Source organism: Canis lupus, chromosome 38 (assembly GCF_011100685.1).
Source record: "Canis lupus familiaris isolate Mischka breed German Shepherd chromosome 38, alternate assembly UU_Cfam_GSD_1.0, whole genome shotgun sequence".
Taxonomy (NCBI): Eukaryota; Metazoa; Chordata; class Mammalia; order Carnivora; family Canidae; genus Canis; species Canis lupus.
The window spans coordinates 1,535,473-1,549,408 of record NC_049259.1 but is presented as its reverse complement, the minus strand read 5'-3'; the positions used below and the strand labels follow the sequence as shown (position 1 = coordinate 1,549,408).

The 13,936-nt window shown below is 44.4% G+C and overlaps 1 protein-coding gene across 1 annotated transcript; it reads left to right on the top strand.

Annotated features, from left to right (window-relative positions):
* The first annotated feature begins 458 nt into the window (after positions 1 to 458).
* On the top strand, positions 459 to 8,393 carry PPP1R15B (protein phosphatase 1 regulatory subunit 15B). Its single transcript, XM_038586428.1, has 2 exons — positions 459 to 2,360; positions 5,768 to 8,393. The coding sequence occupies exons 1-2, from the start codon at positions 459 to 461 to the stop codon at positions 5,987 to 5,989; spliced, it is 2,124 nt and encodes a 707-aa protein (XP_038442356.1). The 3' UTR covers positions 5,990 to 8,393.
* Positions 8,394 to 13,936: the final 5,543 nt, after the last annotated feature.

The following is a 13,936-nucleotide window of genomic DNA, read 5'->3' as shown; positions in this document are numbered from 1 at the left end:
GGAGTGACGTGAGGTGACGCGGGGCTGCGGCGTCGGCGGCCGCCATCCTGCGTACCGTCCCCCAGCCTGCGGCTGTCCTGCTCCGCGCCGGCCCCGCGGCCATTTTGGGCTTCGCGTCGCCCCGCGCCCGCCTGCGCAGCCCTTCCGGGGTCTCGCTGCCAGGCCTTTAAGGGCTCGTCCGTCGCGGGCGGGCGCCGCGGTCGCCGCAGGAGGCCTCTTGCGAGCAGGACACCTCCGTTCCGCCAGGATGAACGTCCCCTCGGCCAGCGCGCCCAGCGCCTGCCGTTCCGGACTGTGTTCTGCCGCCCGCGGCGGAAGCCGCTCGCCCGTGTGGCTCCTCCGCTGGCCCGGGGACCGGCCCGGGGCCCCGACGCGGCCGCGCGGCGAGCCCGACACCGCTTAGGCCTCTCGGAGCCGCGTCCGACCCGCGCCCCGGAGAGACCGCCGCGCGCGAGGGCATGGAGCCGGCAGCGGAGGCCTCGCGCCCGCGCTCCCGCTCCCGCTTCCGCCTGCCCTTCCCTCCTCGGCGCCCGCAGCCCGGCCCGAGCCAGGTGCCCGCAGCCCTCGCCCCGGAGCAGCCCGCGGACCGCGGACCGGCTGCCCCCGCCCCGCCGCAGGCTCGGCCCGACCCCTGGACCAAGCTGCTCTCCCCGCTCTTCGCGCCGCTCCCCAGCTTGCTTCGGAAGCTGCTGGCCTGGGGCCGGCTCCTCGGCGGGATGATCCCGGCCAGGTGGGTGGATTTCGCCGCCGGCCACGGCGCTCTCGGCGCGCTGGAGGCTCGGCAGGACCCAGCCGGGGCCCCGGCGCAGAAGCCCGCGTGTTCGCCGCCCCTCGACTGGCTGCAGAAGGGGATGCACCGGCAGTGCTCGTCCCCGGACCCGGACCCGGACCTGGACCTGGACCTCGGAGCCAAGGCGGGAGCCCCGGACCGCGCCGCAAACGCCCTCCTGTTGGAGCCGCAGCCGTGGAGGCTGGAGCTGTGGCCCGGTGGCCCCCAGGCCCCTCTGTGCTCCGCCCGGGAGCTTGGCTCCTGGGCTCCTGGGCCTCTAAAGGTCCAGCGTGTAAGCGGCTTCGGCGTCGTCTCCTATTTGTGGAGCCCCACCCATCTGGACCGCTTGCCCCGGGTGGGGCTCGGCTGTCAGAGCGGCGTGGGAAGCGGCGGGACAGCTGGTTTCCAGACCCTCAGCCCCGAGCGCCGCTGCCTGCCTGAGGATGCTGGTCCTCCCGAGCGGCCGAAGGCCGAGCTCACCTGCGCCTCCTGGCAGGGACGTCCGCCTCTGTCTAGAGAGGGCCTGCCAGAAATCCACCATCTTCGCATGAAACGGCTAGAATTCCTTCAGCAGGCCAGCAAGGGGCAAGCGCTGCCCACCCCAGAGCAAGATAATGGCTACCACAGCCTGGAGGAGGAACAGAACTTGTCCCGGATGGATCTGAAGCCCGGCGGGGACAGTCCCGCACAGTGTGTTCCCTCTGCTGGAGTCGTTCCCAGAAGGGCCCAGGACCCCGCCGAGGAAGACCCCGTGTTATCGGCCAAAGAGGCTCCACTCGCTTTGGAAAGGCAGGGCCCTTCTTCGGAAGGCTGCCCGTCTGCGGGGGTACCTGCTGGGGTACCTGCGTCGAAGGAGCCTGGAGAGGACCAAGTAAGTGTCGGGGACTCCTCAGACCTAGAAGATAGCATTCCCGCCTCCACCAGACCAGCCTGTAGTAACAGATTGATAGATTACATTTTGGGGGGTACGTCCAGTGATCTGGAAACCAGTTCTGATTCCGGAGGTGAGACTTGGGACGAGGAAGCCGAAGATGACGGTTTCGATAGCGATAGCCCACTGTCCGCATCAGACCTCGAACAAGACCCTGAAGGGCTGCACCTCTGGAACTCTTTCTATAGCGTAGATCCTTATGATCCCCAAAACTTTACGGCAACAATTCAGTCTGCTGCCAGAATTGTTCCAGGAGACTCTTCGGACTCGGAGAAGAATTTGTCTGGCAAGTCTGGTCTAGAGAATTCTCCCCAGACTGGAAGCCTTCCTGAGTCTCCTGACTATAATTCCGGGGAGGAAGATGACTGGGAATCTAGTGCAGACGAGGCAGAGAGTCTCCAACTGTGGAACTCTTTCTGTAATTCCGAAGACCCCTACAACCTTTTAAATTTTAAGGCTCCTTTTCAAACATCAGGGAAAAATTGGAAAGGCTGTCGCGACTCAGAGAAGCCGTCTGAGCCCACTGTGGCCATTTCTGATCGTCACACCTTCCTGTCTTGTGAGGTGCAACTATTAGGGAGCCGAGAAAGTGAAGGTCCAGACTTGGTACAGGGTGGAGTCCTTTCTGGAGAAAGACACGCGCGTATCAAGAGAAAAAAGGTTTGTTTTTGTTTTTGTTTTTTTTCTTTTAACGTGCCTGGTAATTTATACTGTTTTGACGTGGTTAAATACAGTAGCATGACTCCTGAAGGCATAAGAGTGTATATTTTGAGGAAGGACTCTATACTTGGATTAAGAAATGACAGCTCCCCACCCCCACCGGACTTAGCACCACCGCCTTCTTCCCTCGTGTGGAATGTTGTTCCTATCCAAATAGAAGATGCTGGGGTAGAATAGATGTCAGCAGGAAAACTCCTTTTTCATTTGCGTTTGTAGCTCTGGGCTGTTTCCATGCAGTCTTCAACTTTTATGGGTCAGGAAAATTACACCTTGTGTGTACACAATTTATTTCTTCTGGAGATTGGTCTGGTCCTGTTACAGCCATAGAGTTTTCAAATGGTATTAATTGTATGTCACTTGCAGACACTTAATATTTTATTTACAGAATAAGTGTCTTCATTCCTCTTAGAGCCCAGAGGGATGATAATACCAAGTAACAAGTTTACCATGAAAGAAGAGACTAAATTACAATATAAAAACTTTGTGACATGTACATGATTTTGATTGACAGTAAAAAAAAAAATACAGGAAATAGTATTGCTGATTCTTGAGAACGCAATACTAGTTATCATTGGCCACTTACAGGTTACTAATCATTTGTGACAGTGATGGTTACTTGGTTTATCTAATCTTGAAGCTAGTCTGAAGCTAGTCTTAAAACTTCGTGGAACATTTTACTCTTTGAATACATTTGTCAGGTTAATTTTATTTGGGGAAGTCCTTTGAATTGCTTTATTTTTTTTTCTCCACTGTTTTTTCAGCAGAAGTTAATTAATTGGAGAGAAATTCCCCCAAATACACAGGGTATCTTTTAGTGTAGAGGGAAAGTTTCTGTAGTTTACTATACACTTTACTTGGAAAGAGAAAGGAGAGTAAATTATTATTGACCTCAGATTCTGCCGCATGAGAAAGTTTCGTGTGGACAGTGCCCTAATCTGTTGGTTCCAGATGGCTAGCTTAATCCTTTGAAACTCTTCCTGGGTAGAAAATATCTCTACGTGGTGATTACCTTATGTCCTGCCTGTAGAAGCAGAATAAGGCATATTGAATATTTGGTTCACACTTTTTAATGCTGTCATAAAAGATCTTTTTTTATTTTTAAGGGGACCCTGACAATGACCTATTTAGTGAATAGGTTAAAGAACAAAGGAACAACGGAATGAGCATTTGGTATCTGGAGGCCTGTGTTCCCTCCTGCTGAGTGGTCAGGGCCGAGAAATTTGGGAATACGGCAAAGTAACTTGACTTCTCGTGGCTTTGATTCACGCGTTTATCTGCTGAGAGTGACAATTATAAATGTTGTGTGAATTATCGCATGATTTAAATGGGCTGACTGTATAAAACTCCTAAATCACCGCCTTAATTGTAGCTGTTACTGTTCCGAGACCTCAAGCCAGTCTCATGTCTCATTTTAGCTTACTCATTGAGCAAAAATGAGCTGAGTCAAGTAGATGTGAAACTATTGACTATGAACTAGAAGCAACATTTGTTAAAAGATTATGTCTAGAATATGGTGAAATTATTTGGCAGTCTTTGACTACTTGCCTTTCTTTAGGTATATGGGAGTAATGGGTAGTGCTTGATTCTTAGAATGAGACTTTCAGAGAGGGGAGTTTAAAACGCCCGTGTGTAGTGACAACATAGTGCCCATTGTGGAGGCACACTCAAGGTTTAAGTCCTGATTACTACACCGTAGGGAAGCTGTGTGATTGGCAACAAGGCAGGTATCTATACAATGGAAGTGCTTATAGTAAGTACCGTATAGGGTTTATATGAGGATGAAATGAGATAAAAACTGTAAAGTGCTCCGAAATAAGCCTAGCATGTGGTAAACACTATATAAATGCTGTTGTTATTACTTATTTTTAGTGACACAATGAGTTAGTAACTCTAGAATGCAATATCTAGTAAGATGTTACATTCCTGCTAATTGTCCTCGAGGGCATTCCTTAACTTGTTGTAAAGGGAATGAAAGGAGTAGGCCACGGTGGGATTAGCTGATGTAACTATTGAACATATTTTAAAGCATGTATTTACTTTCTTAGTTTGCTGTGTTGTAAAGAAACTTCAATATTAGAAATTAAGTAGGATTGAAAAAAGAAATTAAGTAGGATTAAAAAGGATAGTCATTCATTACATGAAATCATGTGTTTATAGTATTTACAATTTCATATGTATATAGTGATAGCATATTGAGGAGGAATATAAAGAGGGTTTTTATCTCAACTACAAAGTCTCTTTTAGTAACATAGCCATAAAGATAGGTTAATTAGGCTGCATTTTGTTTACTAAGTAACTTTTCTTATAGTCTGATTACAACAGTAATGATATAAGAGTAATACTACACGTTCATGATGTAAAAATTGCAAAGCACTGAAAAGTGAAATTGTATTTAAAAGGAAAAAGGGGGATGCCTGGGTGGCTCAGCGGTTAAGCGCCTGCCTTCGGCCCAGGGCGTGATCCTGGGGTCCCCGGATTGAGTCCCACATCGGGCTCCCTGCATGAAGCCTGCTTCTCTCTCTGCCTAAGTCTCTACCTCTCTCTCTCTCTCTCTCTGTCTCTCATGAATAAATAAATAAAAATCTTTAAGAAAAATAAATAGAAATTTAAAAATAGACTAGAAATCGGTGAAGATCTTTTTAAAGCTTTTGTGCTGTAATAAAAGCATTGACTAACATTGACTAATAACTATTCCAAATATTTCTGAAAAGTTGGGAAACATTTGTCATTTCGGAAGAAGAGTGCCACAGAACTGTATTTCCCTGAGTATTAAGAAAAAAAACCCCAAAACTGATGACTTAAGGAAATTTTCAGTTCCCCATCTGGATTCATTTTATTAACACCAAAAGCCAAGAGGAGGGAGGCGGGATGACACGATGACAGATGGGGGGCAGGAATGTGTGTATATGTGTGAAGGGAATTAAGATGGCATTTGCTCACTTTTTTTTTTTTTAAAGATTTCATTTATTTATTCATGAGAGAGAAAGAGACCGAGACACAGGCAGAGGGAGAAGCAGGCTCCATGCAGAGAGCCCTACACAAGACTGGATCCTGGGTCTCCAGGATAACACTGTGGGCCGAAGGTGGCATTAAACCCCTGAGGCAGCCATCCAGGCTGCCCTGCTCTCTCTCTCTCTCTCTCTCTCTCTCTCTCTCTTTTTTTTTTTTTTTACTAAGTTGCCATCTAATCAATCAGAACTTCCTTTTTTCTTCTGTTAATGGTTCAAACCAAATATTCCTGTAAGATATTTGATATTCTGAAAGTATTAGTAGCAAGAAGGGTGAATTACTTCAATGATGATTTTAAGATCCTAGAGCATGATTAAAATTAGTCTTTGTGTTTATAGGTAACCTTCCTTGAAGAAGTTACTGAGTATTATATAAGTGAAGATGAGGACCGCAGAGGACCATGGGAACAATTTGCACGGGATGCGTGCAGATTCCAGAAACGAATTCAAGAAACAGAAGATGCTATTGGATATTGCTTGACATTTGAGCACAGAGAAAGAATGTTTAATAGACTCCAAGAAACCTGCTTCAAAGGACTTAATGCTTTCAAGCAATGTTAAGATGATTTGACGGCCTCTAACTCAAGCATACGCTAGCTACCTCTTACTTGAGAGGTTTCTTTTACAAACAAAAATTGGCAGCTGTCCTTTTTTTTAGAGGATATGCAACTTGGATCCAGTGACCTAGTTTAATTTTTTTTTTTTTTTTTTTTTTTTTTTTTTTTTTTGGTAACTGATCCCACTCAGAAATGTCCAGGTTTGAAGACAAGTCCTGGTAAATGAAGGATGAGATGGTGTGATTTCTAATCCTCCCTTTTTTGATTTAGTTGGATGTATTTGGAGTGTCCTGTGCTTGCTGAGGCCAAAAGGGGACCTCTGAAGGTGGAATTTTGTAGTTCAAAATTTATTTCCTTGGGAAACAATATTTATAGGGTTCAAAGCCCATTTTTTCCATTCTAATTTAAATTGTGTGTACCTACCCGAAAACCCTGGGCTCTCCCCATCCAACATTCTAAAGTTAATGGGCTTTTATGTTTTCTCTCTGTATTTTTATTTCAGTGATGTGGTCCTTTTAACTTTGAGCTTAAGAAAATAATCTTGTATATGCTACCAACTTAAATTATTTTGTGTCACGTTTGTTAAAATGACATTTGTTCTCAAAATGACTTGGGGTGAACGTATGTGGTGGGTTTTTATTTCAAGGTTAAGTTCTACCCGAGATATTTCCAAGGACTGCCACAGAATTTAACATGCGTGGTACTCTCTGCTGCTTGGGAAAAGCTGCATCTTTCTGCCAAATTTTACCATCTCACACGTTTCACTCCTGTGCAACCTGTTTCTTGGAGTGGGTGCTGTGTGTGTCACTGTCGTCCCAGTTCCATGGTTCTTTGTATGTTTCACGTTGTAAGACTCCAGAAAGTAATAATTGCATCATAGACATTTCTTTTTTAAATTTAAAAGTCAAGAATTTTCTTAGGAAGGAAGCTAGGAGACTTCTCGGGGCAATTTGGTTTTGTTGTACATGCTCTCAACAGAAGACCAGTGTTATTAATCCCATGCTTCAGCACCGTCACTTTTCAAACCTGTCAGGGTGACACTAGAAACTTGGAAATGGGTAGTTAGGAATTTCCCAGTTTGCAGTGTAAAATACAGACTCCGTCAGCGTCCACACCTGTTGTGTTCTACGTAGTGAGAGAAGTAATTTGTCTCTACTTTCAGGAAAGGACAGTACTGTAGACTTAATAATAGCAAGTCTTCCTAATTTTAGCCCAAAGCTTCCTTTTGAATTGAGGGCTTTGCGGGGGCTGGTTGTCCTTGGTTTATGTACTTGGCTCTCCCTGGTCTGCCTCTGTTAGGCTGAGGCAGTGTTAGCAGCTCCTTGGTGGTCTGTTTTTACCCCCACGTGCCCCTTGTTGTAGGTAATAGAAAACACGAGTAGAACAGGTGACCTCTCAAGTTTGAGCTTATCTCGGTGTGGGAACAGATTTTTTTGTCAGAAGTGCTTGCAGAGTTAACTACCTCAGTTTACAATCTACCTGGTCGTTATTTTCTATCTGGTTTGCTCTAAGAACTGCCTCCAGTGGTAATAGATATATCCGTAAACAAACACACCCAGAGTACTCAGATTTTTGCAGAGCCCTCATTCAGCGCGTGTTGTGCACCTCCATGGTAGGTGATCACAGGGGACACCCTTGCAGAGTCCTGCTCTAACACCGTGAGAACAGGCTGGTTTCTGGCACCAGCTGTGTCAGTTGGAAAGAAGGCATCACCTGCCTTGAATAGCGCTTTCTGAAAATGTATATTCATTCTTTTAAAACCAGACTGAAGTATATACTGTTTTATTTCACAGGCTTAGTCTGAAACCTAGCACCTCCGCATATTTGAAAATAATGGGATAGTTTGACATCTACTGGATTTTAGAAACTTGTTCCCTTGGGATTCCAGCCTCACCACCAAATGAGTAGAAGCTTGGTGAAGGATTCTCCCATTTACTACCCTCCTTTAAAAGAAGTGATAGAGACAGGGCTGTTTTTAAGTTGGACTGAAGGAGAAAAAAATTCTTGTCCTTTCATCCCAATCCTAGTTGTTAGAACACAGTTAAACTTGGAAGTTGTGATTGAACATTGTACACATTTTAAGTCTTGCAATGGTGCTTTAAGTATCAATGTAGCATGTGAAAGGCGTTGTATAGACAGGTAAAATTTCCTTTTCTGAGTGTCCAGTGTGATAACAGCACCTCTTCATCTTTAACTTGAAATCAAAACTATCAGATTTTATTTTTGTATAATTTAAGGAAGGTGAATTTAGGGGACTAGAAGACTCTAAATTGGCTTCTACAGATCCAGTGACTTAAATGTAACCAGTTTGTTGGGATTTTATAGCTAAAATTATATTTGTGTATATAACTTTAACTAATCTGTAAATTGTAATAAATATATTTGCAATTATTAAATGTTACATGATATTTTGGTTCAAGTTTATTATTTTTAAAGATTATTTATTTGTTTATTCATTCATGAGAGACACAGAGAGAGGCAGAGACACAGGCAGAGGGAGAAGCAGGCTTCCCTGCAGGGAGCCTGATGCAGGACTTGATCCCAGGACCCCGGTATCATGACCTGAGCCAAAGGCAGATGCTCAACCGCTGAGCCACCAGGTGCCCCTCAAGTTTATATGTACTAGTATTTTACATTAGTTTTGGACTTACTGAGCAGAGATTAAATCAAGTATTTCCATAGAGGCACTATAAATTTAAGAGGTACTGAACAAATTGCTGTGGTATAAAAAGGTTCTGTGGCATGGAAATTGCACCTCAGCTTATTGAAGGGGAGAAGTTTTATTTTTTTTATTATTTATTTATTTTTGAGGTTTTATTTATTCATGATAGCCATAGAGAGAGAGGGAGAGAGACAGGCAGAGGGAGAAGCAGGCTCCATGCTGGGAGCCCAATGCAGGACTCGATCCCGGGACTCCAGGATCACGCCCCGGGCCAAAGGCAGGTGCCAAACCACTGAGCCACCCAGGGATCCCAAAGGGGAGGAGTTTTAAGGGATAAATAGAATTGCAAACTACATTTAAATTTTTTAAATTTATTTTTTAAGATTTTGTGTATTTATTCATGAGAGACAGAGGCAGAGAAACAGGCAGAGGGAGAAGCAGGCTCCCCGTGGGGAGACCAATGCAGGACTCGATCCCAGGACCTTGGGATTACAACCTGAGCCAAAGGCAGATGGTCAACCACTGAGCCACCCAGGTGCCCCACAAACTACATTTTAATACGAAATTTTTTTTTTTTTAATTTTTATTTATCCATGATAGTCACAGAGAGAGAGTGAGAGAGAGGCAGAGACAGGCAGAGGGAGAAGCAGGCTCCATGCACCGGGAGCCCGACATGGGATTCGATCCCGGGTCTCCAGGATCACGCCCTGGGCCAAAGGCAGGCGCCAAACCACTGCGCCACCCAGGGATCCCCTAATACGAAATTTTGATTCTTAGAGTATGAAATGCCCTTCTTAGAGACTGGGGATTTGATTCAAAAATTGGCCCCAGTCATCCACTTCTGCTACAGAGAAAACTGTAAAATAGAGTAGGCACAGAAGCAGTAAAATAAATTCACATGCTGGGCTTCATGCAGCGTTTCTCTGAAGTAGTAGGGAAATCAACTTTTCTCTAATTGGTGAGTTACTAATAATGATAGCCATGGTATTATAAATCATGGCGCACTCCCATTTACAATGTTGCATCAGGAAACTCAAACTTCGTACCCTGAAGAAAACATTTGGGTCATAGCAAGCCTGTTCATGGATTAAGGCATAATAGCATTCTTCGTTTAGGTACTTAGATCCTAGTTAATGAAGAAAATTTATTACAGATCTATTTCTGAACTGGAAGGAAAGAAACACAGTTGCAAATAATCAGTATTTAGTACAAATTGAATTGATGGCCCCAGGTTATACCTTTATTATCAAGTTGGAGTTAATTTAAGCATTTTTGGTTATTTCCAGGAAGGTTTATGAAAATAGCCATATTCATATCAAGCCAGATTTGTTGCTATGACTCTTGATATCATAGAAATTGTGCTTCCCCCCCATTCTAATAGTTTAAAGCAAATATTAATGCTGACCTCAAAATTTGACAGTTAAAAATTTAAGAATTTGGAGACTTCCTTTAGCTCCTTTATGTACCTTTATGAAAGTATCTAATATAGAAACCCATAAAAGCATTCTTATGTTGTAAAAAAATAAGTATGCTGCCCAGTTCACCTTTCTGAGGTGAGGGACTTAATTTCTTTTTATGTATTAAGAGGTTTTGCTATTTCTTCATTTTACGGACTTTAACACAAATGTGAGTTGTTTGGAATCCTTCTGTTGGTAATCGGGCTCTTTTCCTTACTGACACAGTTTGAATGCTTTGTGATCAATACAAAGCATCAGTCTTTTTCTCCCTGATTTGCTCCAGGGAGGCTAAGTTTCTGTGGGTCAGTTTTGATTTTAAAATACAAAGGTAGCGTGGTATCAAGACCAATAGCAATAGGGGTAATCAATAGGATAAATAGATCTCTTCTAACCTGGCTCACTTTGAGGATTCATCAAGTAAGACTTAATATTGTTTTTAATATGTTTTAGTGACAAGTTTGCCAATCAGGGATTTTAAAGAAGAAACCATTGTACACATGGAATGGAGAATACAGGGGGAGGTGGGAGTATGTGTCACTTTATAATCATTTGAGTTGCATCACAGTATTAGCATGGGCAGACTCGTTAATCTCACCAGGGAAGATAAGGGAAACCAGGTTTATGAAAAGTGGGTTGCCTGACCCATCGGGAAGATACCCTCGGGATCTGATGAGGACAGGTTAAGAAAGCTGGACTACACGGGACGACTTGGGAGTGAATTATCAGGTTTGCTTCTTTTATTATTTTATTTTATTTTTATTAAAAAAATATTTTTGAGGGGCACCTGGGTGGCTCAGTGGTTGAGCATCTCATCTGCCTTTGGCTCAGGTCTGTGATCCCAGAGTCCTGGGATGGGTTCCTCTTCGGACTCCCCACAGGGAGCCTGCTGCTCCCTCTGCCTGTGTGTCTGCCTCTCTCTGTGTGTCTCTCAGGAAAAAATAAAATCTTAAAAAATATATTTTTTTCACCTCTCCACCTTTGGGGCTCCTCAACCCAGGGTTTTGTTCTTTTAATCTTTTACTTTTCCCTTCGTCTTAAGGGTATCCTTGTCTCCGTCTCCTCCCCCTTTTATTTGCATGTATATACATACATATATATAACATATATATGTTTACTATTATTTTATAGATCCTTCCTAGAAGATGAAGCATGAGGACCTCCACAGCAAAAGAACAGAACAGTACAATTGCCAGAGGTGTGCATTCATTAGAGATACTATCCACCAAGAGAGAAGAAAGGACCCCAGAGTTCTTAACTCTCTCCAGAGCTTGCTACATACTTTCCCATCAGAATGTTAGGTTTACCATATATGTGGCTTGGGACGGGATTAATTTTCAGAAATATCCCAAAGACGTTCAGGGTCAGAGGAAGAGGTGATGGTAAAGCTGCCTGCAGTAGGCTGCTTTGAGTTAAATCTGCCTTTCTTTCTGATATTTGGTGGCTTTCTTCTTTTTTTTTTTTTAAGACCTTATTTTTAAGTAATCTCTACACCCGACATGGGACTTCATAACTCTGAGATGAAGAGCCATATGCTCTCAGACTGAACCAGCCAGGTGCTCTCAAGCCTGCTTTTTTTTTTTTTTTTTTTTTTTGATGGAGTTCATACATTGTCTCAGAAGGCAAAAACCAAAGAAAACTCATATGGATATATATTTGGGAATGGTTGTCCTTTTCTTTCTCTCTTTCTTCTTTCTTTCTTTCTTTCTTTCTTTCTTTCTTTCTTTCTTTCTTTCTTTCTTTCTTTCTTTCTTTTACATTTTTAAACAATTTTTTTATATTTATTTTTTATTGGAGTTCAATTTGCCAACATACAGCATAACACCCAGTGCTCATCCCATCAAGTGCCCCCCTCAGTACCACCCAGTCACCCCCACCCCCCGCCCACCTCCCTTTCTACCACCCCTTGTTCATTTCCCAGAGTTAGGAGTCTCTCTTGTTCTGTCTCCCTTTCTGATATTTCCCACTCATTTCCCCTTTATTCCCTTTCACTATTTTTTATATTCCCCCTTATCTTTATTTCTTAAAAGATTTTATCCATTTGAAAGAGACAACGAGGTCAGCCCAGGTGGCGCAGTGGTTTAGCGCCACCTTCAGTCCAGGGCGTGATCCTGGGTCTCCAGGATCGAGTCCCATGTCAGGCTCCCTGCATGGAGCCTGCTTCTCCCTCTGCCTGTGACTCTGCCTCTCTCTCTCTCTCTCTCTCTCTATGAATAAATAAATAAAATCTTTAAAAAAAGAAAAAGCTGTTTAAAAAAAATGAAAGAGACAACGAGAGAGAGCATGAGTAGGCTGAGGGGTAGAGGGAGAGGGAGAAGCAGACTCCCCGGGGCTGCACCACAGGACCTGGAGATCATGACCTGAACCGAAGGCAGACGCTTAATGGACTGAGCCAGGCACCCCTATTTTTATTTTTATTTTTAAGTAGGCTCCACGCCCACCATGGGGTCCAGCACAGAGCTTGAACTCATGACCCTGAGATCAAAACCTGAGCTGAGCTTGAGTTGAATGCATAACCATCTGAGCCATCCAGGTGCCCCGGGAATGGTGGTCTTTAAAAACATTTCATCATGAGGTGGCCCTTGGTAGCTCAGTTGGTTAGGCATCTGCCTTTGTCTCAGGACATGATCCTGGGGTCCCAGGGTCAAACCCTGCATTGGGCTCCCTGCTCAGCAGGGGGTTTGCGTCTCCCTCAACCTCTGCCTCCCCCACCTCTGCTCATGCTCTCTCTTAAATAAGTAAATAAAATCTTTAAAACATTTTCATCACGAGAAGAGCTCTTCTTTGGATCTCAAATGCACCTCTAAGAGACCTCTCAGGGACCTACCCACAACCCTTCCTTTCCCTTTCAGTTTACCCTTTTAAATTATGTTCATTCTGACGTCTTGCTAACATATTCACCTGTTTTGTGGGTGCTGCACCTCTACTAATCTGTAAACTCTGTGAGAGCAGGGACCTTGTGTGTCTTGTTAATGAGTCCAGAGCCTAGAACTGTGCCTAGTGTGTAGATTTGAATGTGTTGGAGCACCTGGGTGCTTCAGTCAGTTAAACATCTGCCTTTGGCTCAGGTCATGATCTCAGGGTCCTGGGCTGCAGCCAGGCCTGCATCAGGCTCCCAGTTCAGTGGGGAGTCTGCTTCTCCCTCTCCCTCTCCCCCTGCTCGTGTGCTGTCTCTCAAATAAATGAATAAAAATCTTTAAAAAAATTTTTTTGAATGAGTTAATCACTTTCTTTTCAAGTTTTTTAAAAAATACTCTCTGTACTCAGCATGGGGCTCAAACTCAACCCCAAGATCAAGTGTTGCATGTATGCTCTTCCGACTGAGCCAGTCAGGTGCCCTGAGTCAATCACTTTCCTGAAGTCACCTCCCATGCAACCTTCACTGAGATCACACCAACACAGCCATACCTGATTAGGAACAAGTGTGCCATGATCCTAGCTGATGTCAAATCACAAAACTGAAAGATCCTTAGAGAGAAGCTGCAGTAGGCTCTGAATCTGCAGAGTGTAATTACATCTTTCCAATGTGAGGAAGGATACCCCGTCGATTAACTCAAGTGTTATTAATAAGGTTCATGTTCACTTATGAATTTCATACGTGAGCCAGTCAGCTGAGACCTTTCTTTTCCAGAATTAGTATTCTGTATTAATACCAAAATATACCTTTTTAAAGATTTTATTTATTTATTCACAGCAGAGGGAGAAGCAGGCTCCCTGCGGGGAGCCCGACGCAGGACTCGATCCCAGGACCCCGAGATCCCCCGGAGCAGAAGGCAGATGCTCAACCGCGGGGCCACCCAGGCCCGGTATCCCAGTATCCTGCCCACAGCACTGG